A 21574-nucleotide genomic window follows, 5' to 3' on the forward strand; every position below is an offset into this window, starting at 1 on the left:
CAGCTCTTCCCTCACTAACTGCCCTGTAGGCGCAGGTCCGGCGGAGGCAGAAAGGACAGTCTACCTCACAGTGAGGCGCCCAGGCCCAGAGAAGTGGGTGGCTGGTCCAGGATCAAACAGAAAGCCAGCTCTGGTTCTTAACCTTCACTCCTTTGCCTGAGCCGCATTCCAGGCCTCCAGGCCGGGACCACATGGGGTGGAAATTCATGCTCCATTTCAGGAAATGAGATTGTTGATCTTTCATTTACACAAAAATGAAAAATAAATACCAGATGCTTGAAAACATGTTGCAACTCATCTTCCTGGAACTTAAAAGTGCATTCTGACTGAGAAAATTAAATTAGAAAATCCACACAGCAAAAAAGATGTTTTGAATGAAACGCACTTTGTCTTTCCCTCTATCTCACACACACAGTCTCTCATTGTTTCTTTTTCAGGGAGCAGCTGTGAAGGAAATTGGGGGAGGGAGGGAGATGGACAAAACATCCCATCTTTGTGTTTGGTACAGAGCTAAGCTTTTAGGCCAGCCTTCCTGAGCTGGAGGGGGTGTGGCATGCATTAAAATTAAACATCAATGACCCCACGAAGCTTATAAAAAAGCTTGGGAAAAGCCAGCCAACAAAAGAAGGCATCCTCGTTTGGATGAGTTTGCATGTGGAAACTGCCTTCATCTTGACAAAAAAGGTAGGTACTGGGGTTTTCATTTTCATTTATGACGAATGATGCTTCAAATAGAGACAGGCTTGACTGTTCAGCTAAAAACAGTGACTAACACGGTGGAGGGTTCATGCCAGCTGCTCTGCAACTTTGGTCTCATTTTTTTCTCAAACACCCTTGCAGAGTAGGCACTAGTGGTGCCTTTTTCAGTGATGACATTGACAGTCAGCTATCCCAAGCTATAAGTCTAAGGGAAGACCGCCGCCAGACGCCAGGCCTGTGGTGCCAGCCCAATGTTGACTCACCTCCAAGTCTTCCGCTTGCCCTATGCAACCTCTTTTGTGCTACAGAAACAATAAGAAAAGGTTCCCTATGCGATGCTGTGCTGGATGAAGTCTCAGGGAGTGGTCATCCAACTGGGAATTACAGTAAAAAGTAACTGAAAAGTGAACTGGAATTCATCCTGTGAATAGAAAATGCGTTTAACAATATGACCCCAAAATATTTTCTTCAAAAGACATGTTTTCTTCTTTTTTTTTTAATAATAAATTTATTTTTTATTGGTGTTCAATTTACCAACATACAGAAAAACTCCCAGTGCTCATCCCGTCAAGTGACATGTTTTCTTCTTAGATCCAATAGTGAAATGGGTTTTTTTCAGACCCATTTACTTGTGGAAATGTGTTTTGTTTTATCACGTGAAATCTAAAAATCTAGTACTTAATGATCTGCTGCTCTTTGAAATCAAGTACTGTGTCCTCACTAAGATGCAGGTATTAAGAGAACAGGCTCCCAGGAGACCTGGCATAAGTTCTGGCTGCAGAGCTAGCAGGAAATAGCCTGGGCACATTAACACCACTGAGTACAGAGAACGTCAATGTAGGATCCTTCCAGATATAGGGCTTGTGGCAATTCAGTGTGTGGCACATTTAAATACTGAGGCCAGGGCTTCTCCGTGGAGAAGTTCAATGAGCGTGAGTACCGGTTCACAGAGTCAGTGCTGGCCCAACGTGGATGCACCTTAACTTTAGTAGAATTATTATTAAATAACTTAATATTCAGTTAAAATAGCACCTAAATTACACTTATGTTTAAAATATGTAAACTCCCCTCATTAAGGCAATCTTGCCATTAGTATTAGAAGATGATGCAAAAATATAGGTCACACATACCCGAGTTCACAAGTGTACTTTAATAATGTCATTTACCTTTGATGTCGGATGGAGCTGAGGCCCCAGAGGGAGGGTTCTCGGCTTTGTATAGGAAAGAATTCAAGAGCAAGCCATTTAGAGGCCTCCCCTCCCAGTTGAGGAAGAAGACACCACTTCGCCTCTAATAAAGGGTTTTATAAGTTTTTTTTTAATTAGCTAACCATACAAGGAGGGGCTTACTCATTAACGTTGGCTTTATCATTTACTACGGGGGGGGGGGGGTTGGTTATTCCATTGTTTTAGGATCGTGAAATTACCCACAGGGAGCAATTTTAAGAATGTCTGACCTCTGTGGCTTTACTGCCGGAGAGAGTGGGGTCTCACGGTCTTCCGTGAGTCAGATCTTGTAATTCTTTTTATGACCTGCCGACCCTTAGGTTAAACAGCCTAAAACTGAAATGGCTTTACTTTGCTCACCTGGTCTCCCGAGTCCTTTCCCTCCTGCCTCACCTTCCGCAGATGCTCACTAAGTGTGGGGTGAACCGGCACGGAAGGGGCCTGGAAATTAGGGATGCCATCAACCTCTCTCTCACAAAAAGTTTTAACCATAGGAATGAAACTACTTCAATAAAGAGGCATCTTTGGAAGAGATGCGAGCAAGAATTAGCCTTGCTATGAAATCCTCCTACGGAGCTAAAGCACAGGTTCAGCCCACAATAGAGCATTCTCTAATAAGATATTTGTCAGAGGAAGCCATGGAACTGACTTTTGCTGTAACTGTCACTGGTGAGATGAGACTCAGCAGGTTAGGGAGGGAGGCGTTTATCGAAAGCCACCAAAGGTGGGGTACAGAGGGAAACACGGCTCACAGTCGCTGCCGGACGGACAGCTGGCAATGGCACCCGAGTCCCGGCTCTCTGCCTCTTCTGGTACTCAGCTGCCATCCGTACACCTGCGGGCTCGGGGTGTGGGTAAAGGACCCCTCAATTCCTGCCAGTTTGGGAAGTCCTGTAGAACGTACATAATGTGTGACCATCCTTTGAGGTTGGATCTTCTGGGCAAGGCACCAAGCTTGGAGCCTACGGAAGGCCAAGAGTAAAGCTCCATGATTCTAAGAATTTCTCGGAAATGTGTGAATGTTTCTAAGTTCAGGCGAATCCATCATCTCCCATAAGGTTAAAGGACAGGTGTTGTGTACATGGTGGTAGGAGCTGATGGGAAATGGACTCTCAGAAGGCAGCGTCCCACCACAGACTTGGCTTGCTCAAGGGAGGCTCACCAACCACCCTGCGCCCCCCCACCCCGCCCCCAGCTGGCAGCTTTGCTCATTATGTAACTGTTCCTTTGAAAACGGGGCAAAGAAACCTCCAGAAGAAAAGCTATTGATTATTAAAGGTTATTTGGAGGTTTAACCATAATAAAGTGGTTATAGTTATTCGTGTTATGACACATCCTTTTAAATGCTCAGATCTGAGAACATTTTGCTTGCATTGATTCCGTCCTCTTCACTGAGAGGGAGAAAGGGAGCTGGAGATGGCTCCTGTGCAGCTACAGGCAAGGAGTCCCAAGGGAGAGAACAGTCAGGGCAAGAGGCAGGGAGGGGTGCTTGGGCCGGAATGCCTGCCGCCAGCTCCCGGTCCTCCTCTGGGTGAATGCACATCCGTGTCCCCGTCTGTGCAGGGACGAATTAATTAATTAATTAATTAATTAAAATAAATGCATGTCTATGAAAAAACATCCCCAACAGAAGGCCAAAACGAAATTCAGGAAATAATTCGCTGTTTCCGCTTTTCATGGTAACATGTAACTAGCATTCCTGAAGCCCTTTCTTTGCCTGTGTGGGACACAGTCCTACCTGCTCTCTCCATAGCATCTCATTTAATTCTTGTAAAACTTCGTGAGGTCGGAATGATCATCATTTGCAGTTAATAGACGGGGAGACTGGACGTAAAGTGGACACGGTTCGGTTCTGCTGGGTGTGGGACAAAGCAGCCTCAGACCAGCTGGGGCCCGGGAGGGGGGGGTCCCCGCACTTGGCCTGTTGGGGCCTCCGGCCTGGGGGGGGGTGCGGCCCCCTTGGGAGGCTCCTGAGGCCCCGCACATCGCGCACCTTCACCTCCACCGCCTCCCTGGCTCCGCGGACCCCGCTGGCCTCCGCCTGGCCCCCCGCGCCCCCTGCACCTGCGCGTGACCCCGCCGGGCTCCCGGGCGCCCGCCCGAGCAGCGCAGGGCAGGAGGCGGCGGGGCCAGCAGGCAGGCCCAGGAGCTGCAGCCCAGCGGGCTCCGCGGGGTCGGAGGGCGGGGGCCGGGGCGGGGGTCGCGCCCTGGGGATGGAGCCCCGCGGCCCTGCGGAGGGTCCCCTGACCCAGGTCCCCCACAGCCCAGGATGCTGACGGCGCTGCTGCTGCTCCCCGCGCTGGCCGGCCTCTTCCCCGCCGCAGACGGTCAGGCCTTCCACCTGGGGAGATGCCCGACGCCGCCGGTGCAGGAGAACTTCGATGTGCACAAGGTAGGCGGGGCCGCGGGGCCGGGGCTCGGCTCGGGTGCGGGTCCCATCCCCCGGGACCCCCCCCCCCCCGGGGCTCCGCTGCGGGTCCGCATCCCCCGGGACACCCCCCCCCCCCCCCGGCTCGGCTCCGCTGCGGGTCCCATCCCCCGGGACCCCACCCCCCGGGCTCCGCTCCGCTCCCCTGCAGGTCCGCATCCCCCGGGACCCCCCACCCCGGGCTCCGCTCCGCTCCCCTGCAGGTCCGCATCCCCCGGGACCCCACCCCCGGGCTGCGCTCCGCTCCGCTGCGGGTCCCATCCCCCGGGACACCCCCCCCCCCCCCCCCGGCTCCGCTCCGCTCCCCTGCGGGTCCGCATCCCCCGGAACCCCCCCGCCCCGGGCTCGGCTCCGCTGCGGGTCCCATCCCCCGGGACACCCCCCCCCCCCCCGGCTCCGCTCCGCTCCCCTGCGGGTCCGCATCCCCCGGGACCCCACCCCCGGGCTGCGCTCCGCTCCCCTGCGGGTCCGCATCCCCCGGAACCCCCCCCCGCCCCGGGCTCGGCTCCGCTGCGGGTCCCATCCCCCGGGACACCCCCCCCCCCCGGGCTCGGCTCCGCTGCGGGTTCGCATCCCCCGGGACCCACCCCCCGGGGCTCCGCTCCGCTCCCCTGCGGGTCCGCATCCCCCGGGATACCCCCCCCCCCCGGGCTCCGCTCCGCTCCCCTGCGGGTCCGCATCCCCCGGGATACCCGCCCCCCCCGGGCTCCGCTCCGCTCCCCTGCGGGTCCGCATCCCCCGGGACCCCACCCCCGGGCTGCGCTCCGCTCCCCTGCGGGTCCGCATCCCCCGGGATACCCCCCCCCCCCCGGGCTCCGCTCCGCTCCCCTGCGGGTCCGCATCCCTCCGGGACCCCCCCGACGGGAGCGCAGGGCTTGGGGCGGGCCCCCGGGAGGCACCGAGCGCACCTGCGAAACGGCCAAGCCCGGGGCAGCACAGGTGCTGCGTCCCCTGCGGACCACAGGCCCCCTGCGGGCCCCGAGGATGTGCGCGGCGCCCGGATTGGGCCCGGCGCCAGGGGAGCGGCCCTGCCTTCCCCGCGGGGCCCGCAAAGCCTCAGGCCGAGGTCGCGGTGCGGGCGGGGTGGGGGGGCTGTCCCCGGAGGCCGAGGCAGGCCGGGGGTGGGGGGGGGCGCTGGGGCTGCTCCCGCCTTCTGTGCCCCAAGCAGCTGAGCCTGGAGAGCTCGCGGCCCACCCGGGCCTCCCAGCCAGTGCATGCACAGCGGGACCCAGAACTGCCTTCCCCAGGTGCAGGGCGCCCACGAATTGCTCACGCAGGGCCTGGAAGGGGCCAGGCCTCCCCAAGACACTTGCTAGGCACCTGCTCAGGAAACACCCACATGACCAGACCCCGCACCTGCGTCCTTCCTGGGCTCAGGCCCAGCCTTGCTGCCAGTACGTGCACAGGTGCAGGGAACAGCAGAGTCAACCGGCCCAGGGGAAGCACTTCCACCGCTCAGGACACTCGCCCAGGGGCTCCCTCTTTTTCGGGGGGGGGGGGGGCTGGTTTTAAAGATCTTATTTATTTATTCATGAGAGACACAGAGAGAGGCAGGGACACAGGCAGAGGGAGAAGCAGGCTCCATGCAGGGAGCTCAATGCAAGACTCAATTCCGGGACCCCGGGGTCACGCCTTGGGCCCAAGGCAGGCGCTCCACCCCTGAGCCCCCCAGGCGCCCTTAGAATCTCCCTCTTTTTTTTTTTTTTTTTTTTTTAGAATCTCCCTCTTAAGACATTTTCTCCTTCATAGAAAGTTTGGATCGTTTGTAACAGGCAGGACTCGTCATGAGTAATATTAAAGTTATCAGTCACCCACTCCTCAGTGTGAATGAGTGTTGGGACCCTGCAGGGATGGATTAGATAGAGGAGTGAGGGAGGACAGCTCAGAGCCTGAGGGCTGTGGGGAAGGAGCACTGTCAGCAGTCACCCCGGGGAGGGAAGAAAGGAGACACACAGCACAGTCCACCTTGCCTTACTCCGGAACTATGATGGGCCCGTCCCTTTATTCAGGTAATCCTGCTAAGGCACGGGAGTCTTTCCCGAAAAAAATCAGGAACTTGAATTATATTTCAATGTGAGGGTAAAAATCCGAAGACACTTCAAAAATGATAATTGATCTATATTTACAAAAGTCCTTTGAGGAGTAAAGCAGGATGTCTAAAAAAAAAGTTTTATTGGGATATAAGCCATATAGTTCACCGGCTTAACGTTCACTTTCATTGGGTTTTTCGTATAATCGCAGAGTTATGAAACCATCACCACAATCAATTTTATTTTATTTTTAAAGATTTTATTTATTTATTCATGAGACAGAGAGAGAGAGAGGCAGAGACACAGGCAGAGGGAGAAGCAGGCTCCACGCAGGGAGCCCAACGTGGGACTCTATCCGGGGTCTCCAGGATCAGGCCCTGGGCTGAAGGTGGGGCTGAACCACTGAGCCACCCGGGCTGCCCTCCACAATCAATTTTAGAATATTTTCATCATCCTTAGCCACAGTCACTGTCCATTCTCCCCCACCCTGACCCCCGTCCCAGACAACCAGCTCTCTGTCTCTATGGATTTGCTTATTCTGAACATTTCATAGAGATGGGATCATACAGTATGTGCTCTTTTGTGACTGATTCCTTTTACTCAGCATAATATTTTCAAGGCTCATCCATGTACCATGTATCTGTACTTCCTTCCTTTTCACTGGCAAATAATATCCTACTGCATGGATAAAGCCACATGTTATTCATCTGTTCATCATTTGGGCTGTTTACACTTTTTAACTATGAGGAATAATGCTGCTATAAGCATCCACGTACAAGGTTTTTGTGTTTGTGTTTGTGGGAGTTTTTTTGTGGACATCTATTTTCGGTTCTCCTGGGCACACACTTAGGAGTAGAATTGCTAGGTTATATGGTAACTCCAGGTTAGCCTTTTGAGAAACAGCCAGACTGTTTTCCAAAACAGCTGCGTGCACCATTTTATATTCCCATCAGCAGTGTCTAACACCAATTTCTCCATAGCTTTCCCCATACTTGTTATTGCCATCTTTTAATTATAGTATACCTCAAAGTTTTAGTGGCAAAGAAGTGGTTTCTCCCTGTGGTTATGATTTGCATTTCCCCGATGGTTAATGACATTGAGCATCTTTTCATGTGTTTAGTATCCATTTGTATATCTTTTTTTGAGAAATGTCTGACTCCTTTGCTCAACTTTTAATTGGGTTATTTATCTTTTAATTATTGAGCTCTGAGAGTTCTTTTTTTTTTTTAAGATTTATTTATTTATTCATGAGAGACACAGAGAGAGAGGCAGACACAGGCAGAGGGAGAAGCAGGCTCCCTGCAGGGAGCCCGATGCTGTGGGACTTAATCCCAGGACCAGGATCAGGCCCTGAGCCGAAGGCAGGCGCTCAACTGCTGAGCCACCCAGGTGCCCCAAGCTCTGAGAGTTCTTTATATGCTTTAGACACAAGTCTCTTATCAGAAACATGATCTGCAAATATTTCCCCCCATGAATTGTCTTTTCACTTTATTGACAGCATAAAGGTTTTTAACAGTAATGAGATCCAATTTATCTTGCTTTTTGTTGCTTGTGCTTTTGGTATCTAGAAAATCATTGCCTGGGTACCTGGGTGGCTCAGTCAGTTAGTGTTTGCCTTTGGCTCAGGTCATGATCCCAGAGTCCTGGGATCAAATCCCGAGTCAGGCCCCCTGTTCAGTGGAGAGTATGCTCTCCCTCTACCCATTCACCCTCATGATCTTGCTCTCTCTCACACACTCTCTCTCAAATAATATTTAAAAATCTTTAAAAATTAAATAAAAATAAATAAATCATTGCCTAATGCAAGGTTATGAAGATTTATTTCCGTATTTTCTTATAAGAGATTCATAGTTTTAAAGTTTGTCATCAATTTTAAGTTAAACTTTGTATATAATGTGATATAGAAGTCCAACTTGACTATTTTGCTAATAAATATTCAATTGTCCCAGAGCTATTTGTTGAGAAGACTGTTCTTTCCCCAACCAAATAGTCTTGGCATCCTTGCTGAAAATCAATTGGCCATATATGTAAGAGTTTATCTTTGGACTCTCAATTCTATTCTGTTGTTCTATATGTCTGTCCTTAGGCCAGCCCTATATAGTATTGATTACAATAGCTTTAGAGTGAGTTTTGAAATTAGAAAATATGAGGCCTTCAACTTTGTCCTGGCTATTCGGGGTCCTTTGCATTTCCATATGAGTTTTAGGATCCATTTGTCAATTTCTACAATGAAGCAGAGTTGGGTTTTTGTTGTTGTTGTTGTTTTATTTTTTATTTATTTTTGTTGTTGTTGTTTTAAATAAAGACTTCACTGAATCTAGATCAATCTGGAGAATATTGTCATCTTAAGAATTTTAAGACTTGGGGATCCTTGGGTGGCTCAGCGGTTTGGCGCATGCCTTTGGCCCAGGTCGTGATCCTGGAGTCCCGGGATCGAGTCCCACATCAGGTTCCTGGCATGGAGCCTGCTTCTCCCTCCTCCTGTGTCTCTGCCTCTCTCTCTCTCTCTACATCTATAATAAATAAATAAATAAATCTTTAAAAAAAAGATTTTAAGGCTTCCAATTCATGAACATAGGTTATCTTTCCATTTACTTAGGTCTTCTTTAATTTCTTTCAACAATGTTTTGTACTTTTCAGAGTATAAGTTTTGTTGTTTCTTTGGTTCAGTTTATTCATAAGTATTTTATTCTTTTGATGCTATTGTCAATGGAATTTTCATAATTTAATTTACAGAGTTTTCATTGTAAGTGTAGAAACTCATTTGATTTCTGTATATTGATCTTGTATCCGTTAACCTTGCTGATTTTATTTATTAGTTCTAATAGTTTTTGTGTGTGTAGATTCCTTAGGATTTTCTATCATAAAATCCTGTTGTCTGCAAATAGAGATCATTTTACTATTTCCTTTCCAGGATTCTTTTTTCTTTTCTTTTCTTTTCTTTTCTTTTCTTTTCTTTTCTTTTCTTTTCTTTCTTTTCTTTTCTCTTCTCTTCTCTTCTTTTCTTTTCTTTTCTTTTCTTTCTTTCTCTCTCTCTCTCTCTCTCTTTTTAAGAGAGAGAGTGAGAGTGAGTGTACACAAACGGGGAGCGGCAGAGGGAGAGAGAGAGAGAGAGAATCCCAAGTGAGCTCCACGACCCTGAGATCATGACCCAAACCAAAATCAAGAGTCAGAAACCCAACCCAGTGAGCCACCAAGGTGCCCCTCCAGGATTCCTTTTAAACATTGCATTCTCCTTATATGGGCAGAGAAACTGAGACCCAAAAACATGAAAGGGCTTTCACAAAAATATTATGAAATTATAAGGGAACATGACATAAAAAAAAATCTTCCACCTCTGAGTTTCTTCTTTTCTGGAAAATCCACTTCCTCCGTTTTAATTATGGAGCACTAAAGTCACCTTAACAATAAGAGAACTATTTTAAATGCTCTGTGTACATTGGAGCTTTTTTTGTTGAGAATGCCTATGAAACCAATTGACCTTTAACCTTATTTTTTGGTGGTGCTTTAAATGAGTGTTCATTTCAGTGGTTTTAATTGAAAGATGTGCTGTAATAAATGAGTGGAAAATTTAGGCCTTAAATAAGGGTATATGTTTGAGCAAAGAGCCATGTGACTGAAGCAATACTGCCACCTGTTTGCAGTACACTCTCAGTTCAAATTCTGACTTTTTGAGTAGCAGATTTTTTTTTTAAAGATTTATTTATTTATGATAGACACAGATAGAGAGAGAGAGGCAGAGACACAGGCAGAGGGAGAAACAGGCTCCATGCCAGGAGCCCGATGTGGGACTTGATCCCGGGACTCCAGGATCACGCCCTGGGCCAAAGGCAGGCACCGAACCGCTGAGCCACCCAGGGATCCCCGAGTAATAGATTTTTAAGTTTCTAAAATTTTTTCAATTAATATATTGACTAAGTAAATATATTCACATGGGTCCGAATTCTAAAGGTGCCAAAGAATGTTCAATGACAAGTTCTTTGTCATTGAACCTACCCCTGGTTCCCTCCTACCTCAGTGTCCCTCCCTAGGAGCAACCAGTTAAAAACAGTTTATTGTGTATCATTTGGGAGATAGTGTATACGTACACAAATACCCACATAAGTGCAGTAGGCAGAATGATGTCCACACCCTGATCCCTGGAACCTGCGAATATGCTACTTTCCACAAAAAGGAGGATTTTGCTGATGTGAATAAAGTTATAGACTTGGAGATGGCCAGAGAGCGTGGATTACCCAGTGGGCTCAGTCTAATTATTGAAAGCAGAGAACTTTCCCCAGCTGTGGTCAGAGAGATGTGATGATGGAACAAGAGAAAGAGAGATGCGATGTGAGAAGGATTTCACCCGCTTTTGCTGGCTCTGAAGATGGAGGAAGGGGTTCAACCAGCCAAAGAATGTGGGTGGCCTCTAAAATGTGGACAGGGCAAGAAGACAGAGTCCCCTAAACCCCCTAGAAAGGAACACAGTCCTGCCAACACCTTGATTTTAATCAAGCTCACTTGATGTACAAACCCACGAGACCATAAATTTGTGTTGTAAGCTTGTGGAATTTGTTATAGCAGCAATAGAAAATGAACATAATAACCTTTCCCCCCATTTTCCATATACTCTTATTTTTCACCCAGCTCTTTTTTTCCATTGAATGCATCTTGGATATAGTTGCGTGACTCCTTTAAAGGAGGCTATATAACATTCGGTTGTATGGTGTGCCATACACATTTATGTACCCAGTCCCCTACGAACGCTCACGTAGACTCTAATTTCCTGTCTTTTGTTCTTACAAACAGCACTGCATCAAATAACCTCATAAATGCACTAGATGTATTTTCTTTGCTAGATATTGTCAGATTGCCCCCCATGCAGGTTGTAAATTGGAGCAGTCTCCACGCAAGGCAGTGCATGGATGCATGAAAGTACTTATCTCTCCTCACCGTCACCCACACCATTGCACACTTCCTTTATTTTTTTTTAATTTTTTAAAATTTCTTTAATTTTTATTTATTTATCTTCCTTTAATGTTGACTCTGTACACGAAGCTATGAACGGAGACCAAGTCCCCAGTGAAAGAATGAATTCAATCTTCTGAATCCTGATCACTTGCTAAAAGCCTTTGTGACCAACTCCCTGTCCGGGGTCTTATGATGAGAATCAACCAACTCTGGAGTCCCAGTTCCCCAGAGTGACCATATCTGGTTTTGCACACAATTCAAAGATGCCTCGTAGAATCACAAAATATATGAGATGGAACCTTACATCATCTGGACCGCTCCCTCTCCTTTACAGAGCCTAAAATTTCACATAGATTTTGGCTGGAGGGCCCACTGACATCACATCTAAATAAAGGTCACTTTAGGAATAAAATGTGGCATTCGACCAATGCCTGCAAATCCGACTCACTTACTCTCATTTGAATCAATATCTTGCTCAGTTGCTGTCGGGAACAGTGCAGCCCTTTTTGCGTGGTTTCCCCAGGAAAGGGCTCTGCTCTAAAAGACGACAATAGGGAAGAGTTAGCAGGTCCCCAGAGAGCCACAGGGTTTTCTCTGCTTATTGTTATCTCTGCAGTATCTTGGACGATGGTACGAAATTGAGAAGATCCCAGTGAGCTTTGAGAAGGGAAGTTGCATCCAAGCCAACTATTCGCTAATGGAAAACGGAAACATCAAAGTGATAAACCAGGAGTTGAGGTGAGTGGCTGCGGTTTCAAAAGCAACACGGTCCCGGAGCCAGCCTGCCGAGAGCTGTCCCCGGGTGACTGGGTGTCCTTGCGGCCTAGCTCAGTGGGGAGGCAGATGTGGCTGCGTCTGCACTGACTGCTCGCAGCAGGTCCTGAGACGAAGGCTTTTGGCCGGCAGGATGGTGGGGACTAGAAGCCACTCGCTTATTTGCAAGACCTCTTGCTGGGCATCTTACTGTATTGTGTACTTACTGTATTGTGTGTTCCCGGCGAGCACTTACACTTATTCTGGGCCTGTTGTGTGTGTGCCCTGTAAAAGGTACTGGGGACTCAAAGGGAATCCAAACTGCAGGGTTCCTGCTCTCCTTGCAAAACAGACATGCGGGTAGCAAAGGGCAAGCAAGACTTTGATCTGATCTGATCTCCAAACCAAGAGAGAAGCTCTTTCTACCTCATCTACTGACAGGGCATCCAGCTCGGCTTGAACCCTCCCAGGGACTGGTTGCTCATGGCAATTCATTCCGTCTCCAGACAGCTGTGACGACTAGAAGATGCCTGTTCTCATTAAGCAAGAATCAAATACATTCATAGCCACACTCTAGGGTTTGTGAACAGGACAGCCTCTGGAAGACGCCTTTCTGTTTCCGAGAGCTTCTAACCGATTTCTATTTGATAGAAAAATTCATACTTTAGAAAGCAAACATAAACTTTAAAAATGCCCCAGGAAGAGCTCCTACCTACCTTCCATCAACAAATATAAGAGCAGGGACGCCTGGGGCCTCCGTGGTTAAGCACCTGCCTTCAGCCCAGGGCGTGACCTCCAGGGTCCTGGGATCGAGTCCCATGTCGGGCTCCCTGCATGGAGCCTGCTTCTCCCTCTGCCTGGGTCTCTGTCTCTCTCTCTGTCTCTCTCTCTCTCTTGGTCTCTCATGAATAAATAAATAAAATCTTAAAAAAAAAAGATAAGAGCAACAGTAAACAATAGTGGTAAGTATTAAGCATTTCCTGCGTGCAAGGCGCTATCCTGTGAGTGGACGTGTATGTGCACGCGTGCACCTGGGTGGATGTGTATGTAAACGAGCACGCGCCTCCCGGCCCTGAGGCCCTTAGCAAGGCCACTTTTCTAGATGAAGAAACAGAGGCACAGGGCGGAGGGGAACTCGCCCGATGGCCACACCGCTTATAAGCAACGAGGCCGACGTTCAGGCCCAGAGAGCAGGGGAACGTGGAAGACAACAGACGCCGGGAGAGAGGGCTGGGACCAGGGGCTGTCCCTCCTGTCCCCTGCGGGATCTGGGAACTGTGTCGGCTCCAAGGAAACAGCCACGGCGCAGCCTGGAAGGCCCTGCGGCTCCGGGAGGCTTTGCGGACCGTCCTGGTCCCCACCAGGCTTTCTGTGCCGGACCCGGGGTGGCCCCTGGCCCTGCAGGAATCCGAGGAGCGAAGTTGCATCTTAGCGGCAGAGAGAGAGAGAGAGAGAGAGAGAGAGAGAGACCGGCTTATCTCAGAGCCGGGGCAGGGCGACCGGGTCCGGGTGCAGGCGCATCGAGGCTGCGCCCCAGGAGTTGTCCCGATCTGCGACGAGGGTCAGACACGGCCCGATCGGCCGCTTCCTGACGCTGGGCCCATCCCTGGTCAGGGAGTCAGGGCGACGAAGCCTGTGTCCCCCCGTAAGCCGGCGACCCCCGGGGACCCTCCTTCGCGGCCTGGGAAGCCTGGGCCGGGCGACACGCGGCGTTGGCTGCGGGTAACCCTGAGGAAGCACGACCCATCTGTCACCCGCTCAGCCTGAACACACAGACGCGTTTTCTCCATGAACTGACCCTGAGTTTATTAGGACCAGACGGCGCCTTGGAACTGTTCGGGCCAAACAGCCGACGAGGGACGGCGTCCGTGGGGACAGCCTGCGTGTTCCCCTCAGGCCTGGCCTGCAGCAGCGCCTCCCCCTGCCCACCCTTCCCCGAGGCCTCCTCTGCCCCGCCTCGGGCTGCCTTCCAGGGACGGACAGGCGGCCGACAGCCTCCTAGGAAGGGCCCCGGGCCCGGGAGCGCCCTCCTCGCCCTCCTCAGGTGTAGCCCAGGCCTTCGCCCTCTGGCCCAGGCCCAGGCCCAGGGGTCCCGGCGCGCTCCCCCGAAGCGGAGCCAGCTCCCTGCAAAAGGGCACAAGTGCCTCATGCGACCCAGGGCCACCAGTCCTAGACCCCTAGACAGAAATGGCCCTGCCACTCGAGTGTCAGGCGGCACCGGAAGACGTGCACTTCTCCCCATTCAGTGCCTCTGAGCGTCACAGGTGCCTCCCCACTGCCGCCTCCCCGGCCTGCGGCCTGCAGCAGGTGGCCCGCACTCAGGCAGGGGCTGCGTGGGCCGGATAGGGGCCTCGGAGCTCGGCGAACGTTCACCTGTATGGGACACACGGAGTCCTGTGACGTCACTGACACCCCAGGAGCGGGGCGAGCTTGCCGACCCCCAGCCTCTCAGTAATCACATCAGACCTTGTTTTCTCCTTTGGCTCCGTCTCATTTTTCAAGAGGCGAATCTTCTCAGTGCTTTGGGTTCTTCTGTTGGTTTCCCCTTGTCTTTCACTCCCTCCTTCTGGAGACTGAGAGCAGGAAGTGGTCTTGCAAAACTTAAAAAGCAGTCCTAAAGCGCAGGGGCCTAATATACGATCCAGTCCTAGAGCATTTCAGTCGTCGCTTCCTCTCACTCCTAGGCCTTCTTCCTCGCTTGAGTCTCAGAGACGGTGACAAAGGAAAGGGGACAGAACCTTCCCGACTAGAAACCACAGCCTTGAGCCCCTGCTCCTTGGTGTCACAGATCTTGCCTTTCATTGATTTGTGGCTTCCAATGAGTTAAGGGTTTTTGGTTTGTTTGAACTCATTGCAGATCTGATGGCACCGTGAATCAAATCGAAGGCGAAGCCACCCAGGGCAACCTTACAGAGCCTGCCAAGCTGGGAGTTAAGTTTTTCTGGTGTAAGTATTCACTTCTCTTGGAAGGTTTCAGGGACAGGAGATATGCAAACTGAAGGCTGCAGCCCTGGGTTGGAGTACTCCTGTCACATCTGAGTGACTTAATACATAATTATTTGTCAAGCACCTACTACATGCCAAGCTCAGTGCTGAGCACCGGAGATGTGCTGATCAGCAAGACAGAGCTGGCTCCTGTCCCAGGGGGGCTTGCACCCCAGTGTGGATACGGACAAGTGCCCCCACAATTTAGTATAAAAACTACCATGTTTCTATGGAGGAAGCACAGATTGCAGCACATCGGGCCTGAGCAGTAAGAGACCTAGTCCTGTCTTGTTTCCCAGAGGAAAGGGAAGCCTGAAAAATTAGTAGTTAGTAGTGGTATTATTAGCATAACAAGTGATGGGTGCAAAAGCTTGGAAGCAGGAGATGACAAGAGTGAAGGTAAGTTTGAGCCCTGGCTCTGTCTGCCACTTTCTCGCCACACCGTGGGGTTCCCCGAGGGATATCCGGTCCCAGGCATTTGCCCTCGGAGCCTTGGTCTAACTGAGGAATGAACACAGGCAACAGAGGAAGCACCAAACACTGGCTTTCCTGTTGATGTAGACACGCTGAAGAAGCCAGCTCAGAAACGTGAGATTTCCTAATGCTGGGAGTGCTTGAGGGTCCCTCTCCCCACCAAGTGGCAGACACTGAAGTCACAGCTGCAGAGGAATCGCCACCTCCTACCCCCAGCAAGACCCCGGAGTGGAGCAGAGAGGAAGCTCTGATTTGATAGACCAAAATAGGAATGCTGGGAGATGAAAGTAGCTCTTCCCACACACGTGACCATGGGCAGCCAACTTCACTTCTGCGCCCAGTGTTGCAAAGATAAGTGGTGTGGCGTGTGCCCTATGAACCATGGGGGGCATTATACGTGTCAGTTTCTCTCGTTTATTCTTACAAATAAGAAAGTCAAAGTGCAGAAAAGCTAGATGATGTAGGCAAGGTCACTGGAGACCTGGGACTAAAATGTAGGACTTTAAACTCTCATGAAGGATGGGGATGGGAGTGGAGGCCAAATATTACGGGTACAACCTTCCGAAGGAAGGCTGCAACAGGAGCTAGAAGAGGCAGGAGCTGCCGGCAGGGCAAGCAGAGGAGGAAGAGATTTATTCCAGTGGAAGGGACCAGACGTTTGCATTGGGTCTTCCAGGATGTGTGAGACTTACAGGAAAGGCTGCCCTGAGTGCAAGAAAGGCGTAAGGAAAGGCCCCGAGAGAGGACCTGGAAGATGGGGGCAGGTACATGGAATGTGAGACAAGACAGGGCCGAGCCTCAAAAGCCATGTTAATGGGTTGAAGAGCCTTCCAGAAGCAGTAGGAGGCTGTTGGGGTTTTCTAATACAGAGACATGGAAGGTTTCTTCGCTAAGAGGAAATGTCTGGGTAAATGTATCTTGAGAGCTAGACCCTGTGGGAGGAAGACCGCATGTGAATGCCTGGCTGTGTGCAGCTGGGGCATGATGCCCTCACCAGAGGAGGTGGGAGGACATACGACACGACGCAGCACTGCGGAGCTCTCAGTCCAGCTGGGAACACACAGTGGAAATCCACAGGTAGCGGACCCACGGCGAATACGAGCCCGCGTGGGTGAGCCCGGCAGGCAGGCAGCAACAGTGCTAGAAAGGGAAGTCAGAAACAGGGCTCGGTACGGGCCCTACAGCCTCGCACGGGCTTCTGTCCACATGTCCTCTGAGTGTCCTTCTGTTTAAATATTTATGGGCAGGTAGAAGTGAGAGCCAGGAGGGGCCGTGTTGGGTGGGCATCTGGATAGGCCGCTGGTGTCATCCTGACAACCAGTTGGGTCCTTGACACCCAGCCAAGCCCTAGCCTCTTGCACATCGTCTCCTTTGTCCGGCTTCTCATGGTCATTCACAAGTGCTGAGATCTGGTCTGGCCGGGCAGTCAGAGGGATTATTTTTGAGTGAGGAGGTGGGAGGCTTGAAACCCAGGAAAGCACACCTCACGTGACTGCATATGTGTCCAAATCTTTGGTTCGTATGAGGTCAGCACGCATTTCTTTCTCCCATTTGGCTCCATTTTTTTTTTTACTTAACTTTAACAAGTTGGGCTATGAGTTTCCCTTACTGTGGACCTTGGCTGTGGAGGTAGTAAGTTCACAGAACACAGTTTCTGGATTCAGATGGAGAAGGTAAATCCTCTCTTTCCTTAAGGACCCTTTAAGGCTGGGCTTTCGATACTATACAGATGTCAATCAGTGCATCTTTGTAGGCCCTTTGTGAGGAAGAGTAAACCTCTTACCATCTGATTGACCATATTCTTAAGAACAGGGGAGTTTTTGAAGGTCACACAGGAAAACCAACAAAGGGACATTAGCCCTTAATTCCTTCCCCAGGCAGATTCTAGAGGAAGCTGGGAAGTACTGAGTGGAAAGCCTGGGGCCTCTGACCTCGTGTTCTTGACTCTACTTAGCTAAGTGGCATCTCCACTGGTACTCGTGCTAAGAGCCCGGCCTCCTACAGACCGACCTGTTACCAGGGAGGGAGGAAGGATCTAGAATGATGGCTCTGAGCTCTGGCTGCACGTGGGAATCACGGGGGAGCCTTCAGGGGTACCAACCACCTCCACATCAGAATCTGGGGAGGCCTGGAGGGAGGTGGCCGAGGAGCTTTTTCAAAGCTCCCATAGGATTCCCATATGAAGCCAGATTTAAGAGCCACTAATATAGAAGGACCAGGACCCTGGCTTCCAGAGTCTGGAGAGGAAGGTTCCTCTTGCCCTGGTCCTTCTTAATGCTTAATGTCCCTCCTCTGGTCCTCAGTGATGCCATCAGCTCCATACTGGGTCCTGGCCACCGACTACGAGAACTACGCCCTCGTGTACTCCTGCACCACAATCGTCTGGCTTTTTCACATGGATCATGTTTGGATCTTGGGAAGAAACCCCTATCTCCCTCCAGAAACAGTGACCTATCTGAAAGATATCCTGACCTCTAATGACATTGACATCGAGAAAATGACTATCACAGATCAGGTGAACTGCCCCGAGTCGCTGTGAGAGGCTCGAGGGGGAACCCGTGTTCACTCCACGTTACTTCTTTTGCTTTGCTTCCCCCCCCCCGCCCCGCCTCCACCCCCCATAAAGATCGACCGACCTCGGCAAACCGTTGCAAACACCGAAGGGAAATTGGACAGAGGAAGCCCATGGAGAGAAAGTCAAGGAAAGTTGGCCCAAACACTTAGCCATGCACCACCCTGTTACCCTGCCCGTCTAATAATAAACTTGTTGCTGACCTGCTGTGCTCACAGTAGATTCTGAATTGATTATTATGGGGTTTTAATTATAAGCTGATGTTTGGAGATCCTCGAACACTTCTGTTGAAAGAAACTAAGCGCTGCGCAGTAGGAAGGTAGCAATTCTGTTTCTGGAAGGGGAAAGCTGATGGCAAAGGCCTCTTGTGGGTGGCCTATCCAGGTGTCCCCGTCCTGCAGTGGGCACTCCTTTAGGCGGAATCATTTGGGTTTTTTGAAAACACTGTAAAAGGTACTAACTATAGTCACCTTCATGGTCTTTGATGTTACCGGACAGCTGTCACAACTTATTTTGTCCCATGAGATAAGAGATAGGCAGGTAACACTCTTGGGGATGACAGTATTTGAGAAGAGGAGCCAAGTGCCCTCTGCTCAGTGGGCAGCATGACAAAGCACAGGACATAAAAGCAGGCAGAGCTGGGGAGAGAGTCTTCTCGTCGTTCAGGACCTACCTCCTTCTTACTGCCTTTTTGCCTGGTAGTTTTCCGACTTTGGGAATGTCAAACCGGAAGCTACAATTTGAGATCATATTTATTTAGTAAAAGGAAAATTGTACATTTTAAGATGCTTGGGTTTTTTTGTAACCTTTAATATAGAACATCCAAGAGTCTGAAGAGCTCAAGGAAATTCATACCTTAGCTCAATATTCATGCTCAAAAGCAAAAATCTAGGGGCACCCGGGTGGCTCAGTGGTTGAGCGACTGCCTTCAGCCCAGGGCGTGATCCTGGAGTCCTGGGATCGAGTCCTGCATGGGGTCCCCTGCGTGGAGCCTGCTTCTCCCTCTGCCTGTGTCTCTGCCTCTCTCTGTGTGTCTCTCATGAGTAAATAAATAAAATCTTTAAAAAAAAATACTTCGGGAATCCAGAGGGAAGCATGAGGGCACCAAGTAGGACAAGGAAACATGAGGAAAAGAACAAAAATTCCAGAAGGGAGAGGAAAAGAAAGGCAGAGGGAGAAACAGCAAAATACACAGAGACAGTCATGGAGAATAGATCCCCAGTGACCTGTGGTCGGCTGGGAGTCATCAACGCCTCACCAATCTGGTTCGGCAATCTCTCATTGCCCCCCAGTGTTTTTCCTAGAGGGTTTGAAGAAAATCCCAGATATCACATCCTCTTATTTTGCCCATAATTGCCCATGTACAAATCTCTAGCAAATACGGGTACTTTTTAAACAAAAAACATAAGGTTACGTGTTATATCCTAAAGGTGCTCAGGGAATGCAATTTCAATGTGATTGAAAGATTGATATAATGCAAATGACAGGGAAGAAGCATGACAGAAGGGTTCATCATCGGGGCCCCTGGCTGGCTCAGTGGTTCAGCGGCTGCCTTCGGCTCAGGACGTGACCCCGGGGCCCCAGGGCCCCGGGATCGAGTCCCGTATCGGGCTCCCCACATGGAGCCTGCTTCACCCTCTGCCTGGGTCTCTGCCTCTCTCTCTCTCTCTGTGTGTGTGTGTGTGTGTGTGTGTGTGTGTCTTCCATGAATAAATAAATAAAATCTTTAAAAAAATAGGTTCACCTTAGTTTTACTTGTGGCAGCCCCCAAACCAAAAGGAGCTAAACGGAAGCTGCCACGAGCAGCCGAGGAACGGGATCATGAATGGTGGAGCTTGATGCAGTACGTTCACTACAGTCCGTAGTTAGGAAGACAGAGCAGCCCCGAGAGAGCTGGCGCCTGCCCACCCAGCCACACTGCCTGGGAGGGGGGGGCAAGGTCCCTGCACGCGGCCGGGCACGTGCCTCCCTCGCCCCGCCAGATCGCACCAAGGTGTGTCCACCTGAGCCAGCGACAGCCCATCCACAGGCTGAGCAGCCACCTCTGACTCTTGTGGCCTAACTGGACGGAAAAGATAAATGAGGCCAATTGAATTAGGATCTGACTTTAAGAGATTGGGAGAGAACGACTGAAAACTCCGGAACTGCAAGGTCGTGCGGTTTGGGGCGCTCATCGTTGGTGATGCACAACTGATGCTTACGAGAGTGTGGAACAGAAATAGGGAGACCAGCAGGGATCCCCCCACCTGCCCTCCCGGCCCGGGGCCCCTAACAGAGCAGCTCCAGTAGCTGAGGGCGGGCCGCGCCCAGGATCCCATTCCTGTGGAGCTTAGCTGTCTTAGGTTCCTCTCCTGGGATTTGTGCAAGATTAGCCACATTCACATCTTTTTTTTTTTTTTTTTTTTTTTTCAGGTAATTTAACGTGACTGAGTGAATGTTCCTTGCAACCAAAATAGCACTAAGACAAAAGTGTTCACATTATGATGTTGAGTGAAAAAAAAAAAGAACGAAGCATTGTCTCTGTGTCATAGTTATGTGAAATGAAGGCATAAAATCAAGGACTAAAAGTAACAGAGAAAATGAAAGCGATTAACGTTGTTAGGATGCCAGAATTCCGAGGTGATCTTCCTCCTTTGTAATTTTTGCTTTCGGTGTTTGTAGCAAAGGCCCTACAGTTCAACCTGCCCTCTGGCAAGGCTGCCAAGGCTTGGGCAAGGCTGCCCAACCTGCCCTCTGGCAAGCACCGAACACGAGATAGGCCTTTTCTTCTAGTAACTACTTCAGACTTCTAGACCCTTCTGGACTGTTCTCCTATCCCACCATAATCCTAATACATTGGAGGGGATGGTTTGTTGTGTGAATATAGGATGTGGTACTAAAGCAATCCTTATTTACTACAACAAGGTCCTCTGTACACTCCTAGGAGACATGAAGGAGGGTATCAAGTAATTAGAAAGTTTGTATTTGCACAGTTGTCTAAACATTATGTAATTTTAAAAAATATTTTGTTTATTCATGAGGGACACACAGAGAGGCAGAGACACAGGCAGAGGGAGAAGCAGGCTTCCTGCGGGGAACGCGATGCGGGACTCGATCCCAGGACCCGAGGATCAGGCCCTGGGCCTAAGGCAGGTACTCAACCGCTAAGCCACCCAGGGGTCCCTAAACATTATGCAATTTTATAAAAGATTCCCCCCAAAAGCAATCACTTTCACCTTGATAATTATGAAATACTATTAAAATTTTTAAATATTTGGGGGATTTTGTTTGTTTGTTTCTTTTTTTTTTTTTTTACAGAGATTTTGTTTGTTTCAAGATTTATTTTATTTTAGAGAGAGAGTACGTGGCAGCAGGGAGTGAGGTGGAGAGGGAGAGGGAGAGAGAATCCCAAAGCAGACTCCCCACTGAATGCAGAGCCCATCATGGGCCCCAACCTCACAACCCCGAGATCATGACC

The 21574-nt window shown here is 50.1% G+C and overlaps 1 protein-coding gene across 1 annotated transcript; it reads left to right on the plus strand.

Annotated features, from left to right (window-relative positions):
- The first annotated feature begins 451 nt into the window (after positions 1-451).
- On the plus strand, positions 452-18337 carry APOD (apolipoprotein D). The gene is made up of 5 exons (XM_072726456.1): positions 452-684; positions 4189-4317; positions 11950-12071; positions 14944-15032; positions 17849-18337. The coding sequence occupies exons 1-5, from the start codon at positions 643-645 to the stop codon at positions 18082-18084; spliced, it is 618 nt and encodes a 205-aa protein (XP_072582557.1). The 5' UTR covers positions 452-642; the 3' UTR covers positions 18085-18337.
- Positions 18338-21574: the final 3237 nt, after the last annotated feature.

This window comes from Vulpes vulpes, chromosome 1, assembly GCF_048418805.1.
Source record: "Vulpes vulpes isolate BD-2025 chromosome 1, VulVul3, whole genome shotgun sequence".
In the NCBI taxonomy this organism is placed as follows: Eukaryota; Metazoa; Chordata; class Mammalia; order Carnivora; family Canidae; genus Vulpes; species Vulpes vulpes.